The 22,299-nt window shown below is 39.7% G+C and overlaps 1 protein-coding gene and 1 long non-coding RNA gene across 4 annotated transcripts in view; one reads left to right on the top strand and one right to left on the bottom strand.

Annotated features, from left to right (window-relative positions):
• Positions 1–22,299, top strand: part of sh3glb2b (SH3-domain GRB2-like endophilin B2b) — a 70,234-nt gene that overhangs the window by 17,378 nt on the left and 30,557 nt on the right. For 2 of the 3 annotated variants that reach the window (XM_080865811.1, XM_080865810.1), the window contains 4 exons: positions 201–224; positions 316–405; positions 1,866–1,966; positions 20,855–21,104. In XM_080865811.1, the coding sequence (XP_080721937.1) occupies positions 201–224; positions 316–405; positions 1,866–1,966; positions 20,855–21,104 (465 nt within the window). The remainder of the gene's footprint in view (positions 1–200; positions 225–315; positions 406–1,865; positions 1,967–20,854; positions 21,105–22,299) is intronic. The other variant, XM_080865812.1, reaches the window with a different exon arrangement.
• On the bottom strand, positions 11,054–13,929 carry LOC308386363. Its single transcript, XR_013969777.1, has 2 exons — positions 12,303–13,929; positions 11,054–11,634 (listed from the first exon to the last, which is right to left on the bottom strand). It is a non-coding gene; the product is annotated as an uncharacterized lncRNA (long non-coding RNA).

Below are 22,299 nucleotides of genomic sequence, written 5' to 3'. Positions count from 1 at the left end.
AGTATACTTTTCTTCCATAGTTTGTGCCTAAAAATTGCCAATAAAAATTACTTTAAATCCACCTTAAATCTACCCTGATGGCTGCTTTCCCCCTTCCCTGTGTGAAACTAAAGCCCTAATGTAGATTTAGTTGTGTCTACCAAGATAATCTGCTCTTCCTGACTTTTTCTTTCTTTCTGTCCTTGCCACACTCGTCTCAGCTGCTCAGTGAGGAAGTGGACAAAGTGAGTACCGTCACCAGCAGGAAGCGCTCTCTAGATTTAAAGCATGACTCGTGTTGTCAGCTTCCTTCCTTCCTCTCGTCTTGTTTTCCAGGCAGAACACGAGCTTCGCGTAGCCCAGACGGAGTTCGATCGCCAGGCTGAGGTCACCAGGCTGCTGCTTGAAGGCATCAGCAGCACACATGTGAGTCACCGCAGGCCAGTCACCCCACTGGGCTCCTGTTAAAGGCCTGGCGGTGTAAATCACTTCAATGTTTTTGTCAAAATATTGCAGATGAACACATGGGAACCAAATCATGTTATTCTCACGGTGATCTTAAATTGGTTTTAAATAAGCTTGAAATGAAATGCATGAAGGCAGACAGCTTTTAGGTGCCAGATAAAGCTTTGTTGATGTTTACACATGTTTACACATCAACGAAGCTGGCAGGCTTTAGAAAACTTTTGAACTGTCTAGATTTTTATCCAGTCGATGGTGCTGAGAAACTTTTATGTGAGCCCACCCTTCAGGCGGAGAGGTTTGTGTGGGAGTTTGGGAGCATTTCAGTGGCCTGACGTCATCTTTGTCTGTGTGTTTATATTGTAATATATGTGTTTATTTTTAATAAAAGTACACACACACACACACACACACACACACACACACACACACACACACACACACACACACACACACACACACACACACACTTGTTTTCATATCTTGGTGTGGACATCTAATTGACATAATGCTTTCTCTAGCCACTTACCCTAACCCTTAGCATAAACCTGATCATAAACTAACTGTAACCCTGAAACTAAAACCACATTTTGAGCCTCAAAAATGCCTTCAAATTCGTGCGGACGGGCATTTTGTCCCCACAAGTATTGTGGCATGCCAATTTTCACAAAGACTTCTAAACCAGTACACACACATACACACCCTCTCACTAACACAAACACACTCACACCTCATTGTTTCCAGACGACCAGCTTGTAGATATGTCTCAGTATTACAGTATGAGTGGAAACATACGAAACACATCGGTGGTAACAATGTTTCAGTATCATCACAGCTTCATCTCTCAGGTGTGCGACACTCATTAAGCATAATTTAAAATGCCGGCTGACTGCTTGATAAGACACTCACTGAAAAAAAAGCTGTTGCACAGTTAACGTCTACGGGTTCACCGCTGTTTTGCACAGACGACAGGGAAACACAAGCGATATTTTTCCCAGCATGCCCTTCCAACATAACCATTTTCCTTTTGAACCATTACCAGTTTATGCAGTATACATTTTCCTTATAATCAAAAGTTAAAAAAAAAAAAAAGAGCCGTGACTAAAACACACAGGGGGACTCTTTTAATGTGTCCATCCTACTGTAATGCTGTGAATATAAGCATCCTGTGGAATATTATCAGGCCGCCATGATTAAAGCATTTTTGTGCCTTTAATCATGGCACAAAGCTGGGCAGTAAATGGTGACTGTACAGCTTTGATTCTACTGTTTGACTGTCAGTGGTCATTTCTAGAGCTAAATATTTCAGTCCCATCTTCATCCATGAGTGGGAAAACTGGCTGTAAAAGGTGCATGATGATTTATAAAATCTTTGGTGTCCTTCACTCCTGTTGAGTAAATCATCTCCTTTCTTTTCCCACCAGCTCAACCACCTGCGCTGTTTGCAGGACTTCGCTGAAGCTCAGGCCACATACTACGCTCAGTGTCATCACTACATGCAGGACCTTCAGCGGGAGCTCAACAGGTCGGCATTTATTTGCAGAGACTGCTAGGACTCCCACTGACCGTAATATTTCTTGAATCAGAAACATTTTTACCTTTTCTTGAATTGTTTAAGTTATGGGGAAAGATCAGAGTTAGTCACATCATAAAATACTGAAAATGACCACATAGTCTGGGTCTGGTTATGTGCAGCTGGGAGTTGGTGCAGTCTCTCAAGGACCCATGATGGCTTTGTTTCCAATAATTAACTCGGATCCAATGTCTGACTTATCAGTAAGGCCTTCAACTAAGCAATCACAATGATCAATAGTTCATGACTATGATTTTCTCTGTGTTATTGGAGGGTTTTGACCTTACAATATAAATCACCTCTAAAGGGGAGGATATAGTCACAGAGGTTTTCACACCATCTACAAGCAGAAAACAGGTACACAGTCACTCTGCCTTAAACACTGAGATTTCTCCTGGGTACCTGAATAATGTTAGCAATAAAAAAACATCCAGAGAAACATCCAGACTCAAAGAGATACCCAAAACTAGTCCAGTCCTTACTGACCTCAGGGTCATCCAAAATGCTGCTACTTACAGGAACTAAAGATATTAGTAGAAAGGGATGGTCCCCAAACTCTTCCCACAAAGCTGGGAGCATGAACTTCTCCAAGATATCTTGGTGTGCTGAAGCATCATGAATTCCTTTCACTGAAACTAACCAACTCCTGAAAAACAACCCTCCACCATAATCCAACAAACTTTACACTTGGCACAGTAAAGTCAGACAAGTACTGTTCTCCTCTCAAACGCCAAACCCTGACTTGCCCATCGGATTGCCAGATGGAGACGTGTGATTCATCACTCCCAGTGTTGGGAAGGTTACTTTTAAAATGTATTCCATTACAGAATACAGAATACATGCCCCAGAATGTATTCTGTAACGTATTCCGTTACGTTACTCAATGACAGTAACATATTCTGAATACTTTGGATTACTTAATATATTATCATGCTTTTTACAACAACGTGAATGTACTATTGCTGTGTGATTTATTACTGTTACTGAAGGTCCGCGACTCCGAACTGTAGTAAAGGGACCTCTGACTAATACGGCGGGGTCCCTGTCGGCTCGTAGCCGAAAAATAGCTTAACTTTGTTGTGTGGGTCAACTTTTCTTGCGAAAGACAGAGAGAGGCGTTGAAAGACTGCTCCAACGGAACTTATTGTTTTCGGAGGAAAACAGGAACACGGTGTACAGTCGAGTCTTAATAGCTTACTTACAACTGGGCTCGTCAGGCACTCTTCTTGGCTGCAGTGGTTATTATTATATTTACATGCTTCCAGCTCCCGTTTTTCCTCGATGACAACTCGTACCTTTCCACTCCCCTTTTTCTACCTCCTCGCGCTCACAGACCCATAACGTGTATGGCAGTCCATTCTCCCTGCAACACGGACTACACTGCCCATGATGCTACATTCTTTAGAGCTATGCTTGTAGCGTTCTGCCTGTTAGCTTAGCACAACAACAACAACAACGAAAAGGCGCTCTCTCACCCAGGAAACACACAGTCGCAGAGAGAGAGCGTCGCCCTGTAACCATGGCAACCGTAACGCTGCCGCCTGGAACAAAGAGCGTAGCTGTCAAACAAAACCGAAACAGTCCTGACCCGCGACAAAATGAAACAGGAAAGTACCGCAGTGTAATCCATTTATTTCAACAAAGTAACTGTATTCTGAATACCACCTTTTTAAACGGTAACTGTAACGGAATACAGTTACTCATATTTTGTATTTTAAATACGTAACGGCGGTACATGTATTACGTTACTCCCCAACACTGATCACTCCAGAGAACACATCTGCACACAGAACAGTGAACACTTTGGTAATGGAAGGGTTGGATACAGCTGGTCACCATGGAAACCAATTCAATAAAGTTCTCTATGCACTGCCCTGGAGCTAATTAGTGATGGGATTTCTAGCTCTTTTTAGAGAACCGTCTGTTTCGGCTCCGAACTGACTCTTCAGGTTGTTTTGTTGCTTTAATTAATTTATTATTAACAATAATATTTAATTATTTACAAAAGGAATTACTAATGTAAAAAAAAGAAGTGGTTTTATTTATATATGTTTATATATAAATATATGCGGTGGCCAATAGCGACTTTCCTTACTGAGGAATTGGCAACACTGGCTCTAAGAGCCATTTCGTTCGCGACCGACACATCACTAGAGCTAATCTGAGGGGCACATGAAGCTTGGACGTGCACTCTATGTGCCTCAGCACCCATTGACCCCACTTTGAGTTTACATGGCCTACCACTTCATGGCAGAGTTGCTGTCATTTCCACTTTGTTATAATACCACTAACAGCTGACTGTGGAATATTTAGTATTCAGGAAATTTCAAAGCTGGACTTGTTGCACTGGTGAGCTCCTATCATAGTACCACGCTGGAATTCACTGAGCTTCTGTGAGCGACCCATTCATTGACAAATGTTTGTAGAAGCAGTCTACATGCCTTGATGCTTGATTCTATACACCTGTGGACATGGAAGTGATTGAAACACCTGAACGCAATCATTTGGATGACTGAGTAAAAACCTTTGGCAATACAGTGTAGCTTAAAGACCTCAAAATAGCTACTATTTAAACTAAGCACTTTACTCTTCACCTACTTGTAGTAACTTGAGCTAACCTGCATCATCCTTTAGTAATGTCACTCTTTGCCTGTTCAGTCTAATGTCAAAAAGAGTCAAAAGTGGTCCAAATTATTTCCACTGCAGTGAAATGACTTTGGCTGATGTCTCGGGTGTTGGAATAAAATCCTGGCATCCATGGCTACGTCCACACGTACACGGGTATTTTTGAAAACGGAGATTTTCCGTTTTCGTTTTAAAAAATAATCCCGTCCACACGTAAAGGCAGAAATGAAGAAAAACGCTGCTATGAACATGCCAAAGCAACAGGTGGCGATATATTCCTAACCTGTAGAAATGTTGACCAATCAGAAGTCTAGAAGCCTTGGTGGGAAAAAGTAAACAAAGCTGGGGCATAGAAGCAGAACCGAGTCGTATGTGTGGAGGGACAGTAACTGTGTGTATATGTAAGCATTTAAACACTGCAGAGAGTAGAATTAACAGTAACAGTATTGTAGAAATTCATTTCACCGAAACAATAACGTGGCGCACAGTGTGACGTCAAAAAATGTGCACACCTTTGACGCTGCGTTTTCTCCATTTTTCTAGTCCACACATAAATGCAAAAACTGAGTTTTCAAAAATATCCACCCTGGCCGGAGTTTTTAAAAATCTCCGTTTTCAGTGACCAAAAACGCCGTTTACGTGTGGACGAAAGGTGCAAACGCATAGAAAAATCTGTGTTTTCAAAAATACCCGGGTACGTGTGGACGTAGCGCATGACAGGGAGGCTGATTTATGAAGCTGGACCCGTCATTGGCCAGAATCTGGAGGCGTTTGTGTCAGTGAAGGTCAGAGGTCACTGAACACACTGCTCTCCGTTTGTTCCCACTGATGTGAAAATGTAAATAAAAGAGCCATGCAGTGTTTTGGAAATCATTAAATGCCAGTATCTGATTAAAAATAAGAGATCATCAAATGACATTAAAATGGAGTGTTTACGTTTGTAAAACGTTTTGAAATATGCCATACTGAGCCAAAAAAACAGAAAGACGTTCCCTCAAGACCAAGTTGGAAAGACTTGATTCATAGTAATCTTGAGATCTGGTTCAAATCTGAAAACTAATACTTGTTGGTTTCAGTATTCAGACAGCATGTGAGAGAGATACTCCCATACAGCTTATGACAAAATTTAATCCGAAGTGATTGATGGCCCTAATCACGACCTTTTGACCTCCCCCCTCCCCCCCGGAAGTGTGTAATGAGCGTGACGAATCGCATCCGGAGAAGGGGGGGTGAACCCCGGAAGCGCGCCATCTGTTGCTAAGCGTGACGAATTGCATCCTGAGAAGGGAGGGGGAAACCTCCGGAAGCGCGCCATCTGTTGCTAAGCGTGTCGAATTGCATCCTGAGAAGGGAGGGGGGAAACCTCCGGAAGAGCGCCATCTGTTGTTGGGAAAAAAAGTTTTTAGTGGGAGGGAGTGCAGCAGGGGAGGAGAATAAAAAAGCAGAGAGGTGGAGTCCGTCACAATTTCTAAGGCACAGACGCAAGATGGATTTCCTTCTGCAGCCCAGCAGCGTTCCTGTGTCCGATGAGATCTGCTCTCCCAAAGAAGAAGGCTTTGAATATGACATATTCAAATACAGCATATTTACTATGGAAGGCCTCGATCCGGACCTTATGACCCTACCGGAAATACTCCGGAAGTGTCTAGTCATTTTCAGACCTGATGCGTCATGTTCCCTAAGCACAGCGGTGATGCAGCAGCTGATTCTGTGCTGTATAGAGAGACAGAGCGGCAGCTAGTTTTCCGCAAACTCATAGTCTGAATTCTGTTTCAATATTATGACAATTTTCTCTGTTTTTTTTTTACAATAGCGGGTGTAATTTTACTTTCTTAAGCTGCACCGGCGTTTGTAATGGAAATAAAGAGTGACTTCCTGTAGAGATTTCAATAGTATTTTATTTTCCTATAATACAGACGCTGTAAAAAACCTTTAAGATACACCATAGCTTGTGATGAAAAGAAGAACTTTCTATCCGTTTGTAACCTACAGGCTGCCTATGTGTAAAAAACGAATAAATATCCCTTAGTGAATACTACTTTTCCTTTTGAGAGACTGAAAAACAAACCATAATTGCAGCGACAGGCGATCTTGTTTCACACACACACACACACACACACACACACACACACACACACACACACACACACACACACACACACACACACACACACACACACACATCGCGGGTCAAGGAGGAGTTTTTTCCTTCATTACTTTTACAATGGGTTTTCTCAATAGATAGAAAATGATGACGTTGAGGAGTCAACAGCCGATATTATCATTGCTTGTAACCCGGTAAATAATTTCGTACATCTCCTCCCCTAAAATAAGCCTTAGCGGAAAAAAAAGCTCATATTCGAATAAGTTTATTCCCCTCTGTGGGAAAGAGTTTTTTTCTCAGAGTCAACCATGAGGCGAGTTTTGTCAACAACAAGAACAACTGTTGCCCATAAAGTAAAACAAATATCCGCCTCTAAGTCGTATTTTACCGTTGCAGAATGTGGAAAACAGACAGCCCTCACAGGAGGCACCATAGTTAAAATATTTAAATTTCAACTAAATTTGTAGTAATGATCGGATTTCCTCACTTATCTACACCACACTCCTTGTCCTTGATTTCTTATCGTTTCTTATCGTTCCTCTGTCCCTTAATAGAAACCACATATATAGAAACTATCCTCCCTTTCAGTTGTCTTTTGCACTTCCATATCGCAAAGCAGTTACTGTAGGTTATTTTCTGCTTATGCATTAATGTAATTAATTAACTTATTTATCCTTAAGTAAGGTAATGACTTGAGTTCTAATGCTTTTTGTCTCTTGAGTTAGCTGTCAATGTGGGATTTTTTTCCCCTTTTGTCCAGTTAAAGCTGCCTTTCATTCTTCAACACAGCTTAAACTCTAATAGGTAAGCTTTCTTGTAATTTCTTAGTTCTGCAGGCTTCTTGAAAGACATCCGAGACTCTTCTTTGGATGCTGGCTGCCTTTTGTTTTGTTTTCTGTCAAGATGATCCCACACTGCTTCGATTATCTTGAGGTTCGAACCCTGGAGAGATCAATCCATGACTGATGCGTTGTTTCATCCAGGCATACTTTGACTACATTGGCAGTATGTTTGCGATCATTGTCGTACTGAAAAATGAAGTTGAAGCCAATCAGACACTACGTGGTAATACATGGTCGATCAAAATCTGGTGGAACTTTTCTACATTCATAATTTGATTAATTTGGATAAGAGCTCCAACAACACTGGCTGAAATCCAGCCTCAAAGCACGGTAGAGTATCCACGCTGTGTTAAAGACGGCTATAGACATTCACTGTTGTATCTCTCTTCGGACCTCTTCCATGCATATTTCAAATTTGGATTCATTACTCCATAAGACATATTACAGCTGATTTCTTTTTCCAGTCAATTTCTTGTGTAATTTGGCACACCTCAGCCTTATTTTTCTCTGTTCTCCTTCCTTAAGAATGGCTTATTAACAGCCACCCTTCCAACTCAGATAACTTTTGATGAGGTTTCATGAAATGTTTACAGCACTTGAGTTACTCGCCACGGCCATCCTAAATGCTAAAAACACTAAACTTTAATTCTAAATTACGTAATTAACGTTAACCAGAAAAAACAAGCCAAAGTCGAAATGTTGCTGAGCTGACCTGTGGTATGCTATGTCTTCTAAAGCACGTATAATGTAAACAGAACTGGTCTTTGCACAGAAGCCTGTGGAGCTTCATAATTAACCTCAGTGTGTGAAGAGGACTCTCCATTTAATAATAGCTGTAATAAAATGTTATGGCCGACGGTGTTAAACGCTGCACTTGGGTCTAGCAGGGAAGATTTCAACTTTTCAATATGAATGAAGGCTGAAAACTGATTAGATTAATGTCTGATGATCTTTTCTGTGCTTCTTCAAGTTTGTAACACCAAACATATTAAAGGATGATGTAAGGCTCACAGGAAGAGTTTAATTAGACACACATTTACTATTTTTCTTTATACTCTTTCTTTCTTGACATGTTTAATATGATTACTATCAGAGGAGAAAATGAACCTTGTGTAGTCTAAAAACTTTTTTATTTAATCAAACTGTAATGTTGTTGAACTCTGACGGACGTGTCTTTTAATCTTGTCAACAAATCCTTAATCATCTAAATCTGCCATTTATCATCTTGTAAAATGTTCCCTCTGCTTCTGTTGCACATCTCCCCCGACACTCTCTGCTTCACCTGTCCTGTGCAGGTGGTCCAACCCCTGCCTGCCTCCTTAAACTGGGGTGTTTAAATCTCTTTACCTCTGTTGTGAACTTCACACAAAGTTTGTGGTAACAAAATCAAACTGACGAGGATCTCGTTTGAAAAACACACACACACTCACGAGACAAAATAAAAACAGACTGCTCAAAGCAAAAGCAGAGCCCTCACAGCTGGTAGTACAAACACAGTGACAACATGCGTATTAGATACCCTCAGTGCCAAAAGCATAAATATGAAAAAAATGTGATCACCAAGAATATCCTAAAAATGGCATTGAGGTGCGTGTTACAGTAAAGAAAAAAAAAAAAAAAAGTAGCCAAATTTTCATCGGAAAATGTTGAATTTTAGTAAAAACAATGCTCTGTAGTTTGATACTGTCGTTACAGACAAAGCAGATGTTTAAAGCCTTTGGACGCACATTTGAAATGCACTCATTCTCCTTATCAGCTGGAAACATTAAAGCCGTAAAATGACTTTTTCAAACGGATAAAAACTATTGAACAGCAGCAATGTTGAGCCTGTTCCAAAATTTGAATGTACATGTGTTGAAGGTGCGGGTCTTGTTGAATTATTAAACATACTTTCTTTAATTTTTCGAGCCACAAAAACAACAACTTTTAATTTCTTCTGCTTGAGTCTCGGCCTCGGGTAGCTCTACTTATCATTGCTCAGTCAGTTGTCTGTTTGCGCTACTTTTTCAAGGAGCAGCGGATTATTGGTAAGGGTGACTTTATGTGTTTAGCTACTTAAGTGGAAGTACTGTGGATAGTTTTACCTTACATACATAAGGCTGACAGTACAGCTTCTGAGGTAACTGTTTACAAAATGTTATATTCTATCCACAAATTCTTTGCAATTTTACATTGATAAACATTATCCTTAACACATTTGGCCCACATAAAGTACTATGGCCATCACACTGTCATTTAGAATTGTTTAAATAACTCGTGTCTTAAGTCCTTCCATCAAACAGAAAAAAAAAAAAGTCGCATGGTTCACTTTATATTTCTAACATTTTGTGATATAAAGTCGTTCATAACAAACTGAAAGGCCGGGAGTTTAAAATGCAAACCGATGGAAGCAGAAGTAGAAGACTATAATGTCTCAGAGCACACGGTGTCTATTAATGTGTAGACATGTATAAATAAGAGCTTAATAAAGATGCTTAATTTCTTAAGAAATAAACAGGTGGAGTGATCTTTATCAAAAGTGGATGTTGCATCTGTGGCTAAACCACTGTACCCAAAAAAAACTTTAAAAATCTACTGTGTGTGAGGCTGTGTAAGTAAAGCTTGCCCTTCACACCTGCGTGTAATAAACCATTTGTTGGGGGTTGTGGATTTGGCACCTCAGCATTGTGAAAGTGGGGAAACATGTTTCTGGCTGTGCATAAGATTCCTCCTTACAACTTAGAATCTCAGTTCTAAATGAAATTCAGATGTTTTTTTAAGTATGGCTAATGTATTATTTGACTTCTAAGGCACACACACACACACACACACACACACACACACACACACACACACACACACACACACACACACACACACACACAAGAACAACACAGAGAAGAAGAAGAGGGGGTCGTTTTACTACACATCATAAAAACGCAATCATTCATCTTCCAACTGTATCTTTCTGTTCTGTCTTTAGAATCATAGGTTGTTTACTGAGCCGTACTTTGGGAGTCATACTATTGTGATACTGGGGAGAAAAGGGTGAGGTTTGATAGACTAAACCCTTACACACACACACACACACATAACTTGAAAAACCTAAAGAGTGTGTGAGACTGCTAGCTGTGTTGTTCAGCATTAAACTCATCTACAAATGTGTTAGTAAAGAGTGACTTGTACTTCTGTCCCATTAAGCAACGGTTTAACAAATGTCACTGCAAACTATAAAAGGAATCTGGATTTATATAGAACATAGTAGTGATGGATTAAGTGCAGGAAACACTAGTATAAGGTGTCTATTGAACAAATCTCCTTCAGCGTTCAAAATGACCAAAGTGAGGCCTACAGGCGTTTCTCTCGGTTGGTTGTGTTCAGGGAAAAAGCAGCTAAATACACTGAGATTGCTCCACATTGTTAGTGAGTTAACTCTGGATATCTGTAGGTTTTGTCAAACTTGGAGTGAACAAAAGCAGAAAAACAGTAAAAGATGCAGACAGTGAAAGTCTGGTTTATTTCATGAACACAATGAAACATTTTACAGTCCACAGAGCAAAGTAGCATACATGATAAATAGATACACATAACATGAGAAGTAAAACTCGTCGTCTTACCACATGTTATATTCTGTAAACTTAAAATAACCACAGAAATTAGAGTTTAGTGTTTTAAGTCATCTATTAAAAAACATGAGTCAACATTACTGAAGTGACGCTTTAACGATGCGTCTTATCACCGTGTTTATGATGATAAAACATGTTCTCTCGTTAGTAGTTGTCTGCGCTGTCACTTGTCATGAAAATGTCCAGAGCCAGGGTTCCTCTTTAATCACCATTGATCATTAATAGGGTCACAAAAGATTTGTCACATTATCCCCATAAACAAAATGCTTTTATAGAAATCATTGTGATACAAATATTTAGATTCTTGATTCACAATGTGCACGAACTCAAAATCTTTAGAGGTTCATATTTTTAAAGTATCGCAAATAATACATTTATACCATTGTATGAGCTACACTTCTTGTAAAAAACTGATTGAAAAAAGCTCCTGTCGTGACCTTCCTTCTGTGAGGACACACACACACACACAGAGAGAGAGAGAGAGAGGGGGGGAAGATCATTAGGATTGGAGGCGTTTTTGGATTTTCACTTATTGTCGGCTTTACAGTCACATAAAATTCATTCCAATTTTTTTGCCTTTGCTTCAATTAAGGTGTTTCTTTAAATCTACAGCAGCTTCCTTTTCAAAAAGTTTACTGACATAGTAAGGAAGTAGCTAGGGAACTCAGTAAGTATGAGCAACAACAGCTTAGGGACTGTTTCTACAATAAAGAGGAATTCATCATCATCTGCAGTTCATCAAAAAAAAAAAAAAAAACAACAATTCAGCAGATCCTCAAAGTATGGATACAATCTGTTTTCAGCTGTAGAGGTACGCTTCATGTACTTATCAACATGCAGTTTAGAGGCTTGCATTAGAGTGCTTTGGTACTTGGGCCTCTTTTATTTAGCACGGTTATACCATTGTGTATTTAGCTATATAAATATGCTCAAGAGTCTATTGTATGTTTGTCATGCAATTAAAAATTCAAAAATATAATTTTTAAATCAGTAACTTTGCAAATTTAGAGGAAATGTTTTTGGATAACAAATGTGTCACATTTTCAACAGGGTTTGAATAATCAGCGTTAACACAGAGACATTTATGCGCTGGGTATAACAGACATCCTTACCTTGGAGCAGAGAAACACGGTGTATTGTTGCTTTTCTCTATTGTATAAGCAGCGCCCGACTGTCAGAAACGCTCTGTGCGGGTAGCAAAGTCGGATCCGACGCACATCCAGGAATCCGTGTGAAAGAAAGGTCTCGCTGCAGCTAGGCTCTCAGGATAGTCAGGCTTTTATTTATATTTGCATTCTGGTGCGTTAAAGCAGCCTTTGTGTCCCGCTTGGATCCTCATTCCGAAAATTCAGATATTTAAATAAAATGGTGAATTGGCTAGTGATGAGGAGCCACTTAGATCCGTAAAATGAGGTTTGATTAAATTAAACTCTTATGAACAGCTATGAACTCTACCTCTCTGCTGATGTGTTCCAAACAAGCAATGTTTTCTACACGTCCAAACTGTGTGCTAACTACCTCACACCGCTGTGTCTGGGATCCGAAAAAAAAAGTTAAAACGCTATACCTTGCGGCAGTTGTGAAGTGCTGAGGAAACTACTGTGTGTCTGATGGGGTGTTTTTATATAGGTGGACTTGGTTTCAGTTGGCCTCTGACATGATAAGATAAAATAAAGGAAACTGATTGTAATGGAACTACAGTGCTGGGATGCTCTTGATAAGGGAGCCTCTTTTATTGTTTTATGACTTGTTTTGCTGACTGTTGAGGGCCTAACTGTAACCAACTCTGTCTAACTGTTGCAGAGTTAAGAATCTGTAGTTTTTAGAAGTAACACAAGAAAAGTTTATTTCTAAAGGAATACCTGTTGTTTGTGGTGCTCTATTTAAAACTATTAGTGTCATGAACCGAAGTTCAGCGCACAAGCTGGACCCAGAAGCAGAGCCAACACACACAGGAGTACGAGAAAATAAACTTTATTTTAACTGAAGGTGTCCCGGGAGGGTAGAAGGAAAACACGCGTGAAACTCGAGAAACCAAGGGACCGGGAGATGAGTCGCGCAGGAATGCCGAAAACGGGACTGTGGGAGGCTGCAACACAAACAGGACAAGAATTATTGGGGCGCGGGGAAATAGCAGCATACGTGGGGGAAGAGTATGAGTCTTACGGTGACAGCGGGGCCGTGGGAGCCGGAGGGAGGGGTGAGGGTCCGCGCTAAATTTGCAAAGTTACTGATTTAAAAATTATATTTTTGAATTTTTAATTGCATGACAAACATACAATAGACTCTTGAGCATATTTATATAGCTAAATACACAATGGTATAACCGTGCTAAATAAAAGAGGCCCAAGTACCAAAGCACTCTAATGCAAGCCTCTAAACTGCATGTTGATAAGTACATGAAGCGTACCTCTACAGCTGAAAACAGATTGTATCCATACTTTGAGGATCTGCTGAATTGTTGTTTTTTTTTTTTTTTTTTGATGAACTGCAGATGATGATGAATTCCTCTTTATTGTAGAAACAGTCCCTAAGCTGTTGTTGCTCATACTTACTGAGTTCCCTAGCTACTTCCTTACTATGTCAGTAAACTTTTTGAAAAGGAAGCTGCTGTAGATTTAAAGAAACACCTTAATTGAAGCAAAGGCAAAAAAATTGGAATGAATTTTATGTGACTGTAAAGCCAACAATAAGTGAAAATCCAAAAACGCCTCCAATCCTAATGATCTTCCCCCTCTCTCTCTCTCTCTGTGTGTGTGTGTGTGTGTGTCCTCACAGAAGGAAGGTCACGACAGGAGCTTTTTTCAATCAGTTTTTACAAGAAGTGTAGCTCATACAATGGCATAAATGTATTATTTGCGATACTTTAAAAATATGAACCTCTAAAGATTTTGAGTTCGTGCACATTGTGAATCAAGAATCTAAATATTTGTATCACAATGATTTCTATAAAAGCATTTTGTTTATGGGGATAATGTGACAAATCTTTTGTGACCCTATTAATGATCAATGGTGATTAAAGAGGAACCCTGGCTCTGGACATTTTCATGACAAGTGACAGCGCAGACAACTACTAACGAGAGAACATGTTTTATCATCATAAACACGGTGATAAGACGCATCGTTAAAGCGTCACTTCAGTAATGTTGACTCATGTTTTTTAATAGATGACTTAAAACACTAAACTCTAATTTCTGTGGTTATTTTAAGTTTACAGAATATAACATGTGGTAAGACGACGAGTTTTACTTCTCATGTTATGTGTATCTATTTATCATGTATGCTACTTTGCTCTGTGGACTGTAAAATGTTTCATTGTGTTCATGAAATAAACCAGACTTTCACTGTCTGCATCTTTTACTGTTTTTCTGCTTTTGTTCACTCCAAGTTTGACAAAACCTACAGATATCCAGAGTTAACTCACTAACAATGGGGAGCAATCTCAGTGTATTTAGCTGCTTTTTCCCTGAACACAACCAACCGAGAGAAACGCCTGTAGGCCTCACTTTGGTCATTTTGAACGCTGAAGGAGATTTGTTCAATAGACACCTTATACTAGTGTTTCCTGCACTTAATCCATCACTACTATGTTCTATATAAATCCAGATTCCTTTTATAGTTTGCAGTGAAATTTGTTAAACCGTTGCTTAATGGGACAGAAGTACAAGTCACTCTTTACTAACACATTTGTAGATGAGTTTAATGCTGAACAACACAGCTAGCAGTCTCACACACTCTTTAGGTTTTTCAAGTTATGTGTGTGTGTGTGTAAGGGTTTAGTCTATCAAACCTTACCCTTTTCTCCCCAGTATCACAATAGTATGACTCCCAAAGTACGGCTCAGTAAACAACCTATGATTCTAAAGACAGAACAGAAAGATACAGTTGGAAGATGAATGATTGCGTTTTTATGATGTGTAGTAAAACGACCCCCTCTTCTTCTTCTCTGTGTTGTTCGTGTGTGTGTGTGTGTGTGTGTGTGTGTGTGTGTGTGTGTGCCTTAGAAGTCAAATAATACATTAGCCATACTTAAAAAAAATCTGAATTTCATTTAGAACTGAGATTCTAAGTTGTAAGGAGGAATCTTATGCACAGCCAGAAACATGTTTCCCCACTTTCACAATGCTGAGGTGCCAAATCCACGACCCCCAACAAATGGTTTATTACACGCAGGTGTGAAGGGCAAGCTTTACTTACACAGCCTCACACACAGTAGATTTTTAAAGTTTTTTTTGGGTACAGTGGTTTAGCCACAGATGCAACATCCACTTTTGATAAAGATCACTCCACCTGTTTATTTCTTAAGAAATTAAGCATCTTTATTAAGCTCTTATTTATACATGTCTACACATTAATAGACACCGTGTGCTCTGAGACATTATAGTCTTCTACTTCTGCTTCCATCGGTTTGCATTTTAAACTCCCGGCCTTTCAGTTTGTTATGAACGACTTTATATCACAAAATGTTAGAAATATAAAGTGAACCATGCGACTTTTTTTTTTTTCTGTTTGATGGAAGGACTTAAGACACGAGTTATTTAAACAATTCTAAATGACAGTGTGATGGCCATAGTACTTTATGTGGGCCAAATGTGTTAAGGATAATGTTTATCAATGTAAAATTGCAAAGAATTTGTGGATAGAATATAACATTTTGTAAACAGTTACCTCAGAAGCTGTACTGTCAGCCTTATGTATGTAAGGTAAAACTATCCACAGTACTTCCACTTAAGTAGCTAAACACATAAAGTCACCCTTACCAATAATCCGCTGCTCCTTGAAAAAGTAGCGCAAACAGACAACTGACTGAGCAATGATAAGTAGAGCTACCCGAGGCCGAGACTCAAGCAGAAGAAATTAAAAGTTGTTGTTTTTGTGGCTCGAAAAATTAAAGAAAGTATGTTTAATAATTCAACAAGACCCGCACCTTCAACACATGTACATTCAAATTTTGGAACAGGCTCAACATTGCTGCTGTTCAATAGTTTTTATCCGTTTGAAAAAGTCATTTTACGGCTTTAATGTTTCCAGCTGATAAGGAGAATGAGTGCATTTCAAATGTGCGTCCAAAGGCTTTAAACATCTGCTTTGTCTGTAACGACAGTATCAAACTACAGAGCATTGTTTTTACTAAAATTCAACATTTTCCGATGAAAATTTGGCTACTTTTTTTTTTTCTTTACTGTAACACCCACCTCAATGCCATTTTTAGGATATTCTTGGTGATCACATTTTTTTCATATTTATGCTTTTGGCACTGAGGGTATCTAATACGCATGTTGTCACTGTGTTTGTACTACCAGCTGTGAGGGCTCTGCTTTTGCTTTGAGCAGTCTGTTTTTATTTTGTCTCGTGAGTGTGTGTGTTTTTCAAACGAGATCCTCGTCAGTTTGATTTTGTTACCACAAACTTTGTGTGAAGTTCACAACACAGGTAAAGAGATTTAAACACCCCAGTTTAAGGAGGCAGGCAGGGGTTGGACCACCTGCACAGGACAGGTGAAGCAGAGAGTGTCGGGGGAGATGTGCAACAGAAGCAGAGGGAACATTTTACAAGATGATAAATGGCAGATTTAGATGATTAAGGATTTGTTGACAAGATTAAAAGACACGTCCGTCAGAGTTCAACAACATTACAGTTTGATTAAATAAAAAAGTTTTTAGACTACACAAGGTTCATTTTCTCCTCTGATAGTAATCATATTAAACATGTCAAGAAAGAAAGAGTATAAAGAAAATAGTAAATGTGTGTCTAATTAAACTCTTCCTGTGAGCCTTACATCATCCTTTAATATGTTTGGTGTTACAAACTTGAAGAAGCACGGAAAAGATCATCAGACATTAATCTAATCAGTTTTCAGCCTTCATTCATATTGAAAAGTTGAAATCTTCCCTGCTAGACCCAAGTGCAGCGTTTAACACCGTCGGCCAGAACATTTTATTACAGCTATTATTAAATGGAGAGTCCTCTTCACACACTGAGGTTAATTATGAAGCTCCACAGGCTTCTGTGCAAAGACCAGTTCTGTTTACATTATACGTGCTTTAGAAGACATAGCATACCACAGGTCAGCTCAGCAACATTTCGACTTTGGCTTGTTTTTTCTGGTTAACGTTAATTACGTAATTTAGAATTAAAGTTTAGTGTTTTTAGCATTTAGGATGGCCGTGGCGAGTAACTCAAGTGCTGTAAACATTTCATGAAACCTCATCAAAAGTTATCTGAGTTGGAAGGGTGGCTGTTAATAAGCCATTCTTAAGGAAGGAGAACAGAGAAAAATAAGGCTGAGGTGTGCCAAATTACACAAGAAATTGACTGGAAAAAGAAATCAGCTGTAATATGTCTTATGGAGTAATGAATCCAAATTTGAAATATGCATGGAAGAGGTCCGAAGAGAGATACAACAGTGAATGTCTATAGCCGTCTTTAACACAGCGTGGATACTCTACCGTGCTTTGAGGATGGATTTCAGCCAGTGTTGTTGGAGCTCTTATCCAAATTAATCAAATTATGAATGTAGAAAAGTTCCACCAGATTTTGATCGACCATGTATTACCACGTAGTGTCTGATTGGCTTCAACTTCATTTTTCAGTACGACAATGATCGCAAACATACTGCCAATGTAGTCAAAGTATGCCTGGATGAAACAACGCATCAGTCATGGATTGATCTCTCCAGGGTTCGAACCTCAAGATAATCGAAGCAGTGTGGGATCATCTTGACAGAAAACAAAACAAAAGGCAGCCAGCATCCAAAGAAGAGTCTCGGATGTCTTTCAAGAAGCCTGCAGAACTAAGAAATTACAAGAAAGCTTACCTATTAGAGTTTAAGCTGTGTTGAAGAATGAAAGGCAGCTTTAACTGGACAAAAGGGGAAAAAAATCCCACATTGACAGCTAACTCAAGAGACAAAAAGCATTAGAACTCAAGTCATTACCTTACTTAAGGATAAATAAGTTAATTAATTACATTAATGCATAAGCAGAAAATAACCTACAGTAACTGCTTTGCGATATGGAAGTGCAAAAGACAACTGAAAGGGAGGATAGTTTCTATATATGTGGTTTCTATTAAGGGACAGAGGAACGATAAGAAACGATAAGAAATCAAGGACAAGGAGTGTGGTGTAGATAAGTGAGGAAATCCGATCATTACTACAAATTTAGTTGAAATTTAAATATTTTAACTATGGTGCCTCCTGTGAGGGCTGTCTGTTTTCCACATTCTGCAACGGTAAAATACGACTTAGAGGCGGATATTTGTTTTACTTTATGGGCAACAGTTGTTCTTGCTGTTGACAAAACTCGCCTCATGGTTGACTCTGAGAAAAAAACTCTTTCCCACAGAGGGGAATAAACTTATTCGAATATGAGCTTTTTTTTCCGCTAAGGCTTATTTTAGGGGAGGAGATGTACGAAATTATTTACCGGGTTACAAGCAATGATAATATCGGCTGTTGACTCCTCAACGTCATCATTTTCTATCTATTGAGAAAACCCATTGTAAAAGTAATGAAGGAAAAAACTCCTCCTTGACCCGCGGGGGGTGTGTGTGTGTGTGTGTGTGTGTGTGTGTGTGTGTGTGTGTGTGTGTGTGTGAAACAAGATCGCCTGTCGCTGCAATTATGGTTTGTTTTTCAGTCTCTCAAAAGGAAAAGTAGTATTCACTAAGGGATATTTATTCGTTTTTTACACATAGGCAGCCTGTAGGTTACAAACGGATAGAAAGTTCTTCTTTTCATCACAAGCTATGGTGTATCTTAAAGGTTTTTTACAGCGTCTGTATTATAGGAAAATAAAAATACTATTGAAATCTCTACAGGAAGTCACTCTTTATTTCCATTACAAACGCCGGTGCAGCTTAAGAAAGTAAAATTACACCCGCTATTGTAAAAAAAAAAACAGAGAAAATTGTCATAATATTGAAACAGAATTCAGACTATGAGTTTGCAGAAAACTAGCTGCCGCTCTGTCTCTCTATACAGCACAGAATCAGCTGCTGCATCACCGCTGTGCTTAGGGAACATGACGCATCAGGTCTGAAAATGACTAGACACTTCCGGAGTATTTCCGGTAGGGTCATAAGGTCCGGATCGAGGCCTTCCATAGTAAATATGCTGTATTTGAATATGTCATATTCAAAGCCTTCTTCTTTGGGAGAGCAGATCTCATCGGACACAGGAACGCTGCTGGGCTGCAGAAGGAAATCCATCTTGCGTCTGTGCCTTAGAAATTGTGACGGACTCCACCTCTCTGCTTTTTTATTCTCCTCCCCTGCTGCACTCCCTCCCACTAAAAACTTTTTTTCCCAACAACAGATGGCGCTCTTCCGGAGGTTTCCCCCCTCCCTTCTCAGGATGCAATTCGACATGCTTAGCAACAGATGGCGCGCTTCCGGAGGTTTCCCCCCTCCCTTTTCAGGATGCAATTCGTCACGCTTAGCAACAGATGGCGCGCTTCCGGGGTTCACCCCCCCTTCTCCGGATGCGATTCGTCACGCTCATTACACACTTCCGGGGGGGAGGGGGGAGGTCAAAAGGTCGTGATTAGGGCCATCAATCACTTCGGATTAAATTTTGTCATAAGCTGTATGGGAGTATCTCTCTCATGTGGACTCAATCATATCAGAAACCAGGATGGTGTCAAAACATGTACACGAGGTCCAGACACTGAGCTGCCGTCTTTTTCGTAACCTCCGGTAACATAGTTTAAACTGGAAAAAACTTTTTTTGATGTTGTCTTGTTATGCTTGTTTACATCATCATCAGTGATGCTCGCATTAATGCTGACCCTGGTCTATGAGTTTTAGAGCTCATGCCAAACCATGTAAACAAAACTGCTGCTTTCACTGGACCCCACGTTCATTTAAGCCATAGGTGTCAAACTCTGGCCTAATTACATTTGGCCATACCAAATTATTATTAGAGCTGGCCTACTGGTATTATACAGATAATATATATATTGTTTAGTATTAAGCTTTGCTTGTTTCATATTCAGTTTTTCAGCAAAACTTGTTTGAGTCCATAAGAAGAGATTCATTCTTAAATCTGGAGGAAGATTTTTTTTTACAATAAATATTGATGTTAGCCCGCGACCTTGTTCCAGTTTTGAATTTTGGCCCACTGTGTATTTGAGTTTGACACCCCTGATTTAAGCCATCGTGGGGAAAGTTGTAACTGTGGGGGGGTTACATCTCTTGGCCGGCTTGGGAACACTTCAGTCTCCTCAGAGGAGCTGGAGGATGGAAGATATGAGGAGATTTTGGGGGAATGGCCATCAGCAAAATGTGGTTTTAACATTTTGTACGTATTTCAGCTGCATGACTCCACATCAGGACAGCCCAGCTTCTAAACAGGCCTGCCAGTAATTCTGAAGCAGTGGATCCTGGGGTCGTGTATGAGGTTATGAAGTGAGAGATGAAAGCTTTTTGCTTATAAAACTGTTGCTAAAAGTCCAACTGCCCCCCCCCCCCCGAAATAATTGCATACACTAGAAGAAAAAAAGAAACACCAATAAAGCCTTAAAGTTTTTGAGATTCTTTCAATAAAAATAGGCTTTAAATTATTTTTTGTAAATAATAATTTTTATTTCTTCCTTTTTGGAAGGCATAAAATGTTTGTTTACAGTAAGTAAACCATACCTACCATGTATGTGTCTTCACACAGATGTGCTAATGCTGTCAGTGCACCCCACTCCTCTGCCTCCGTCTGCCCCAACCCTGTGTCCCCCGCCTTTCTGTCTGGACCGGCATCCTCCGGAGCCGCTGTCCCTGCCGCCTCCTCCTCATCCAGCCAGAAGCCGGTCACGCTCGCCATGGAGCAGTCACAGCTGCCCGTCACGGGTGCCAGGAAGGCCAGGGTCCTGTATGATTATGATGCCCACGACACCAGTGAGCTGTCATTGTTGGCTGATGAGGTACAGCAGAGTCAAGCTGAGTCACCACATACACACACTTCACTTCACTTCACTTGTAAGTGAAGTGTGGCTCTTCAAATGCCTTATTGCTATAGGTCGCCTTTTTTTGGAATCTTTTTGCAGCTTTCAATGTTTCCACACAAAATACAGATATAAGCTGTCCAAAACAATGCAAACTGTTAGTGTTTGTTTCAATGGCATGTGAGACAAACCAGCACCTGCCTTCGTCTCAGACACTCCTGAGCCTAAGGCTACGAGTATGAATAGAAAGAGCGCATGGGCATGTGTAGCATTTTTTTGTGATCCCTTTGAAAACTCATTGGCCTAAAATCCCGACGTCAGGTCGAGACATGATTCTCAACTTTTAAAAAGATATCTATTGACAGGCTGTGAATCCCCCGATTGCAATAGTGCAGTCATTATTATCACGCAGGGTTTGCACTAAAGAGACGGAACTTGAAAGAGTGTCTAATGTCAGATCAGACATTTGTAGTTTAACTTCTAAAGTTCAGGCCACACAAACCACAACCCTATATTTCTGAAAAAGTCCTAAAGAAAAAATGTTGATGTTTCAAAGATTTGAGAGAACAACTTTCCAAAACCTAAAAACCCCTTGGACACGCCGTGACCTTGAACATATTTTTGGTTATTTTTCCAGCAGATGTCGTGGACTGAGCCATGTAGCACCATTTCTGTCTGTCTTTTCTGATTTGGGGTTGAGCATTTTTTTTTTTTCTCAAATCTCTTTATTTGGTTTTCCAGTGTTCTTTATCATAAAAGGCAACTAAGATTCAAATATAAATGATTACATATATACAATAGAAATTAAACACAGTAAAAAAAAAAAAAAAGGCAACAACAAACAACGTTGGACAGAGGATGCTATTTATCGAACTAACAATGAGGCTCAGTGACCATTTATATCTGTACAGTATTGAAGAAATCTATAAAAGATTGCCAGGTTGAATGGAATTCCTCCAACCTCCCCTTTAGTAGGAGTTTAATTCTTTCCAGCTGCAAGTGTCTCAATACATCTTGTATTAACGCTGATGTGGTAGGAGGCACCTTTTGTTTCCAATTTAGTAGAATCAAACGGCGTGCCAGCAGCGTCACAAAACGTATCACATTATTTTGGGTGGCTGATAGGTCTACAACAACCGGCTTCACTCCAAATAAAGCACAGATTGGGTCTGGC

Source organism: Rhamphochromis sp. 'chilingali' (genome assembly GCF_963969265.1).
Source record: "Rhamphochromis sp. 'chilingali' genome assembly, chromosome: 2".
NCBI classification, from domain to species: Eukaryota; Metazoa; Chordata; class Actinopteri; order Cichliformes; family Cichlidae; genus Rhamphochromis; species Rhamphochromis sp. 'chilingali'.
This window is presented reverse-complemented; position numbering and strand designations above follow the sequence as displayed.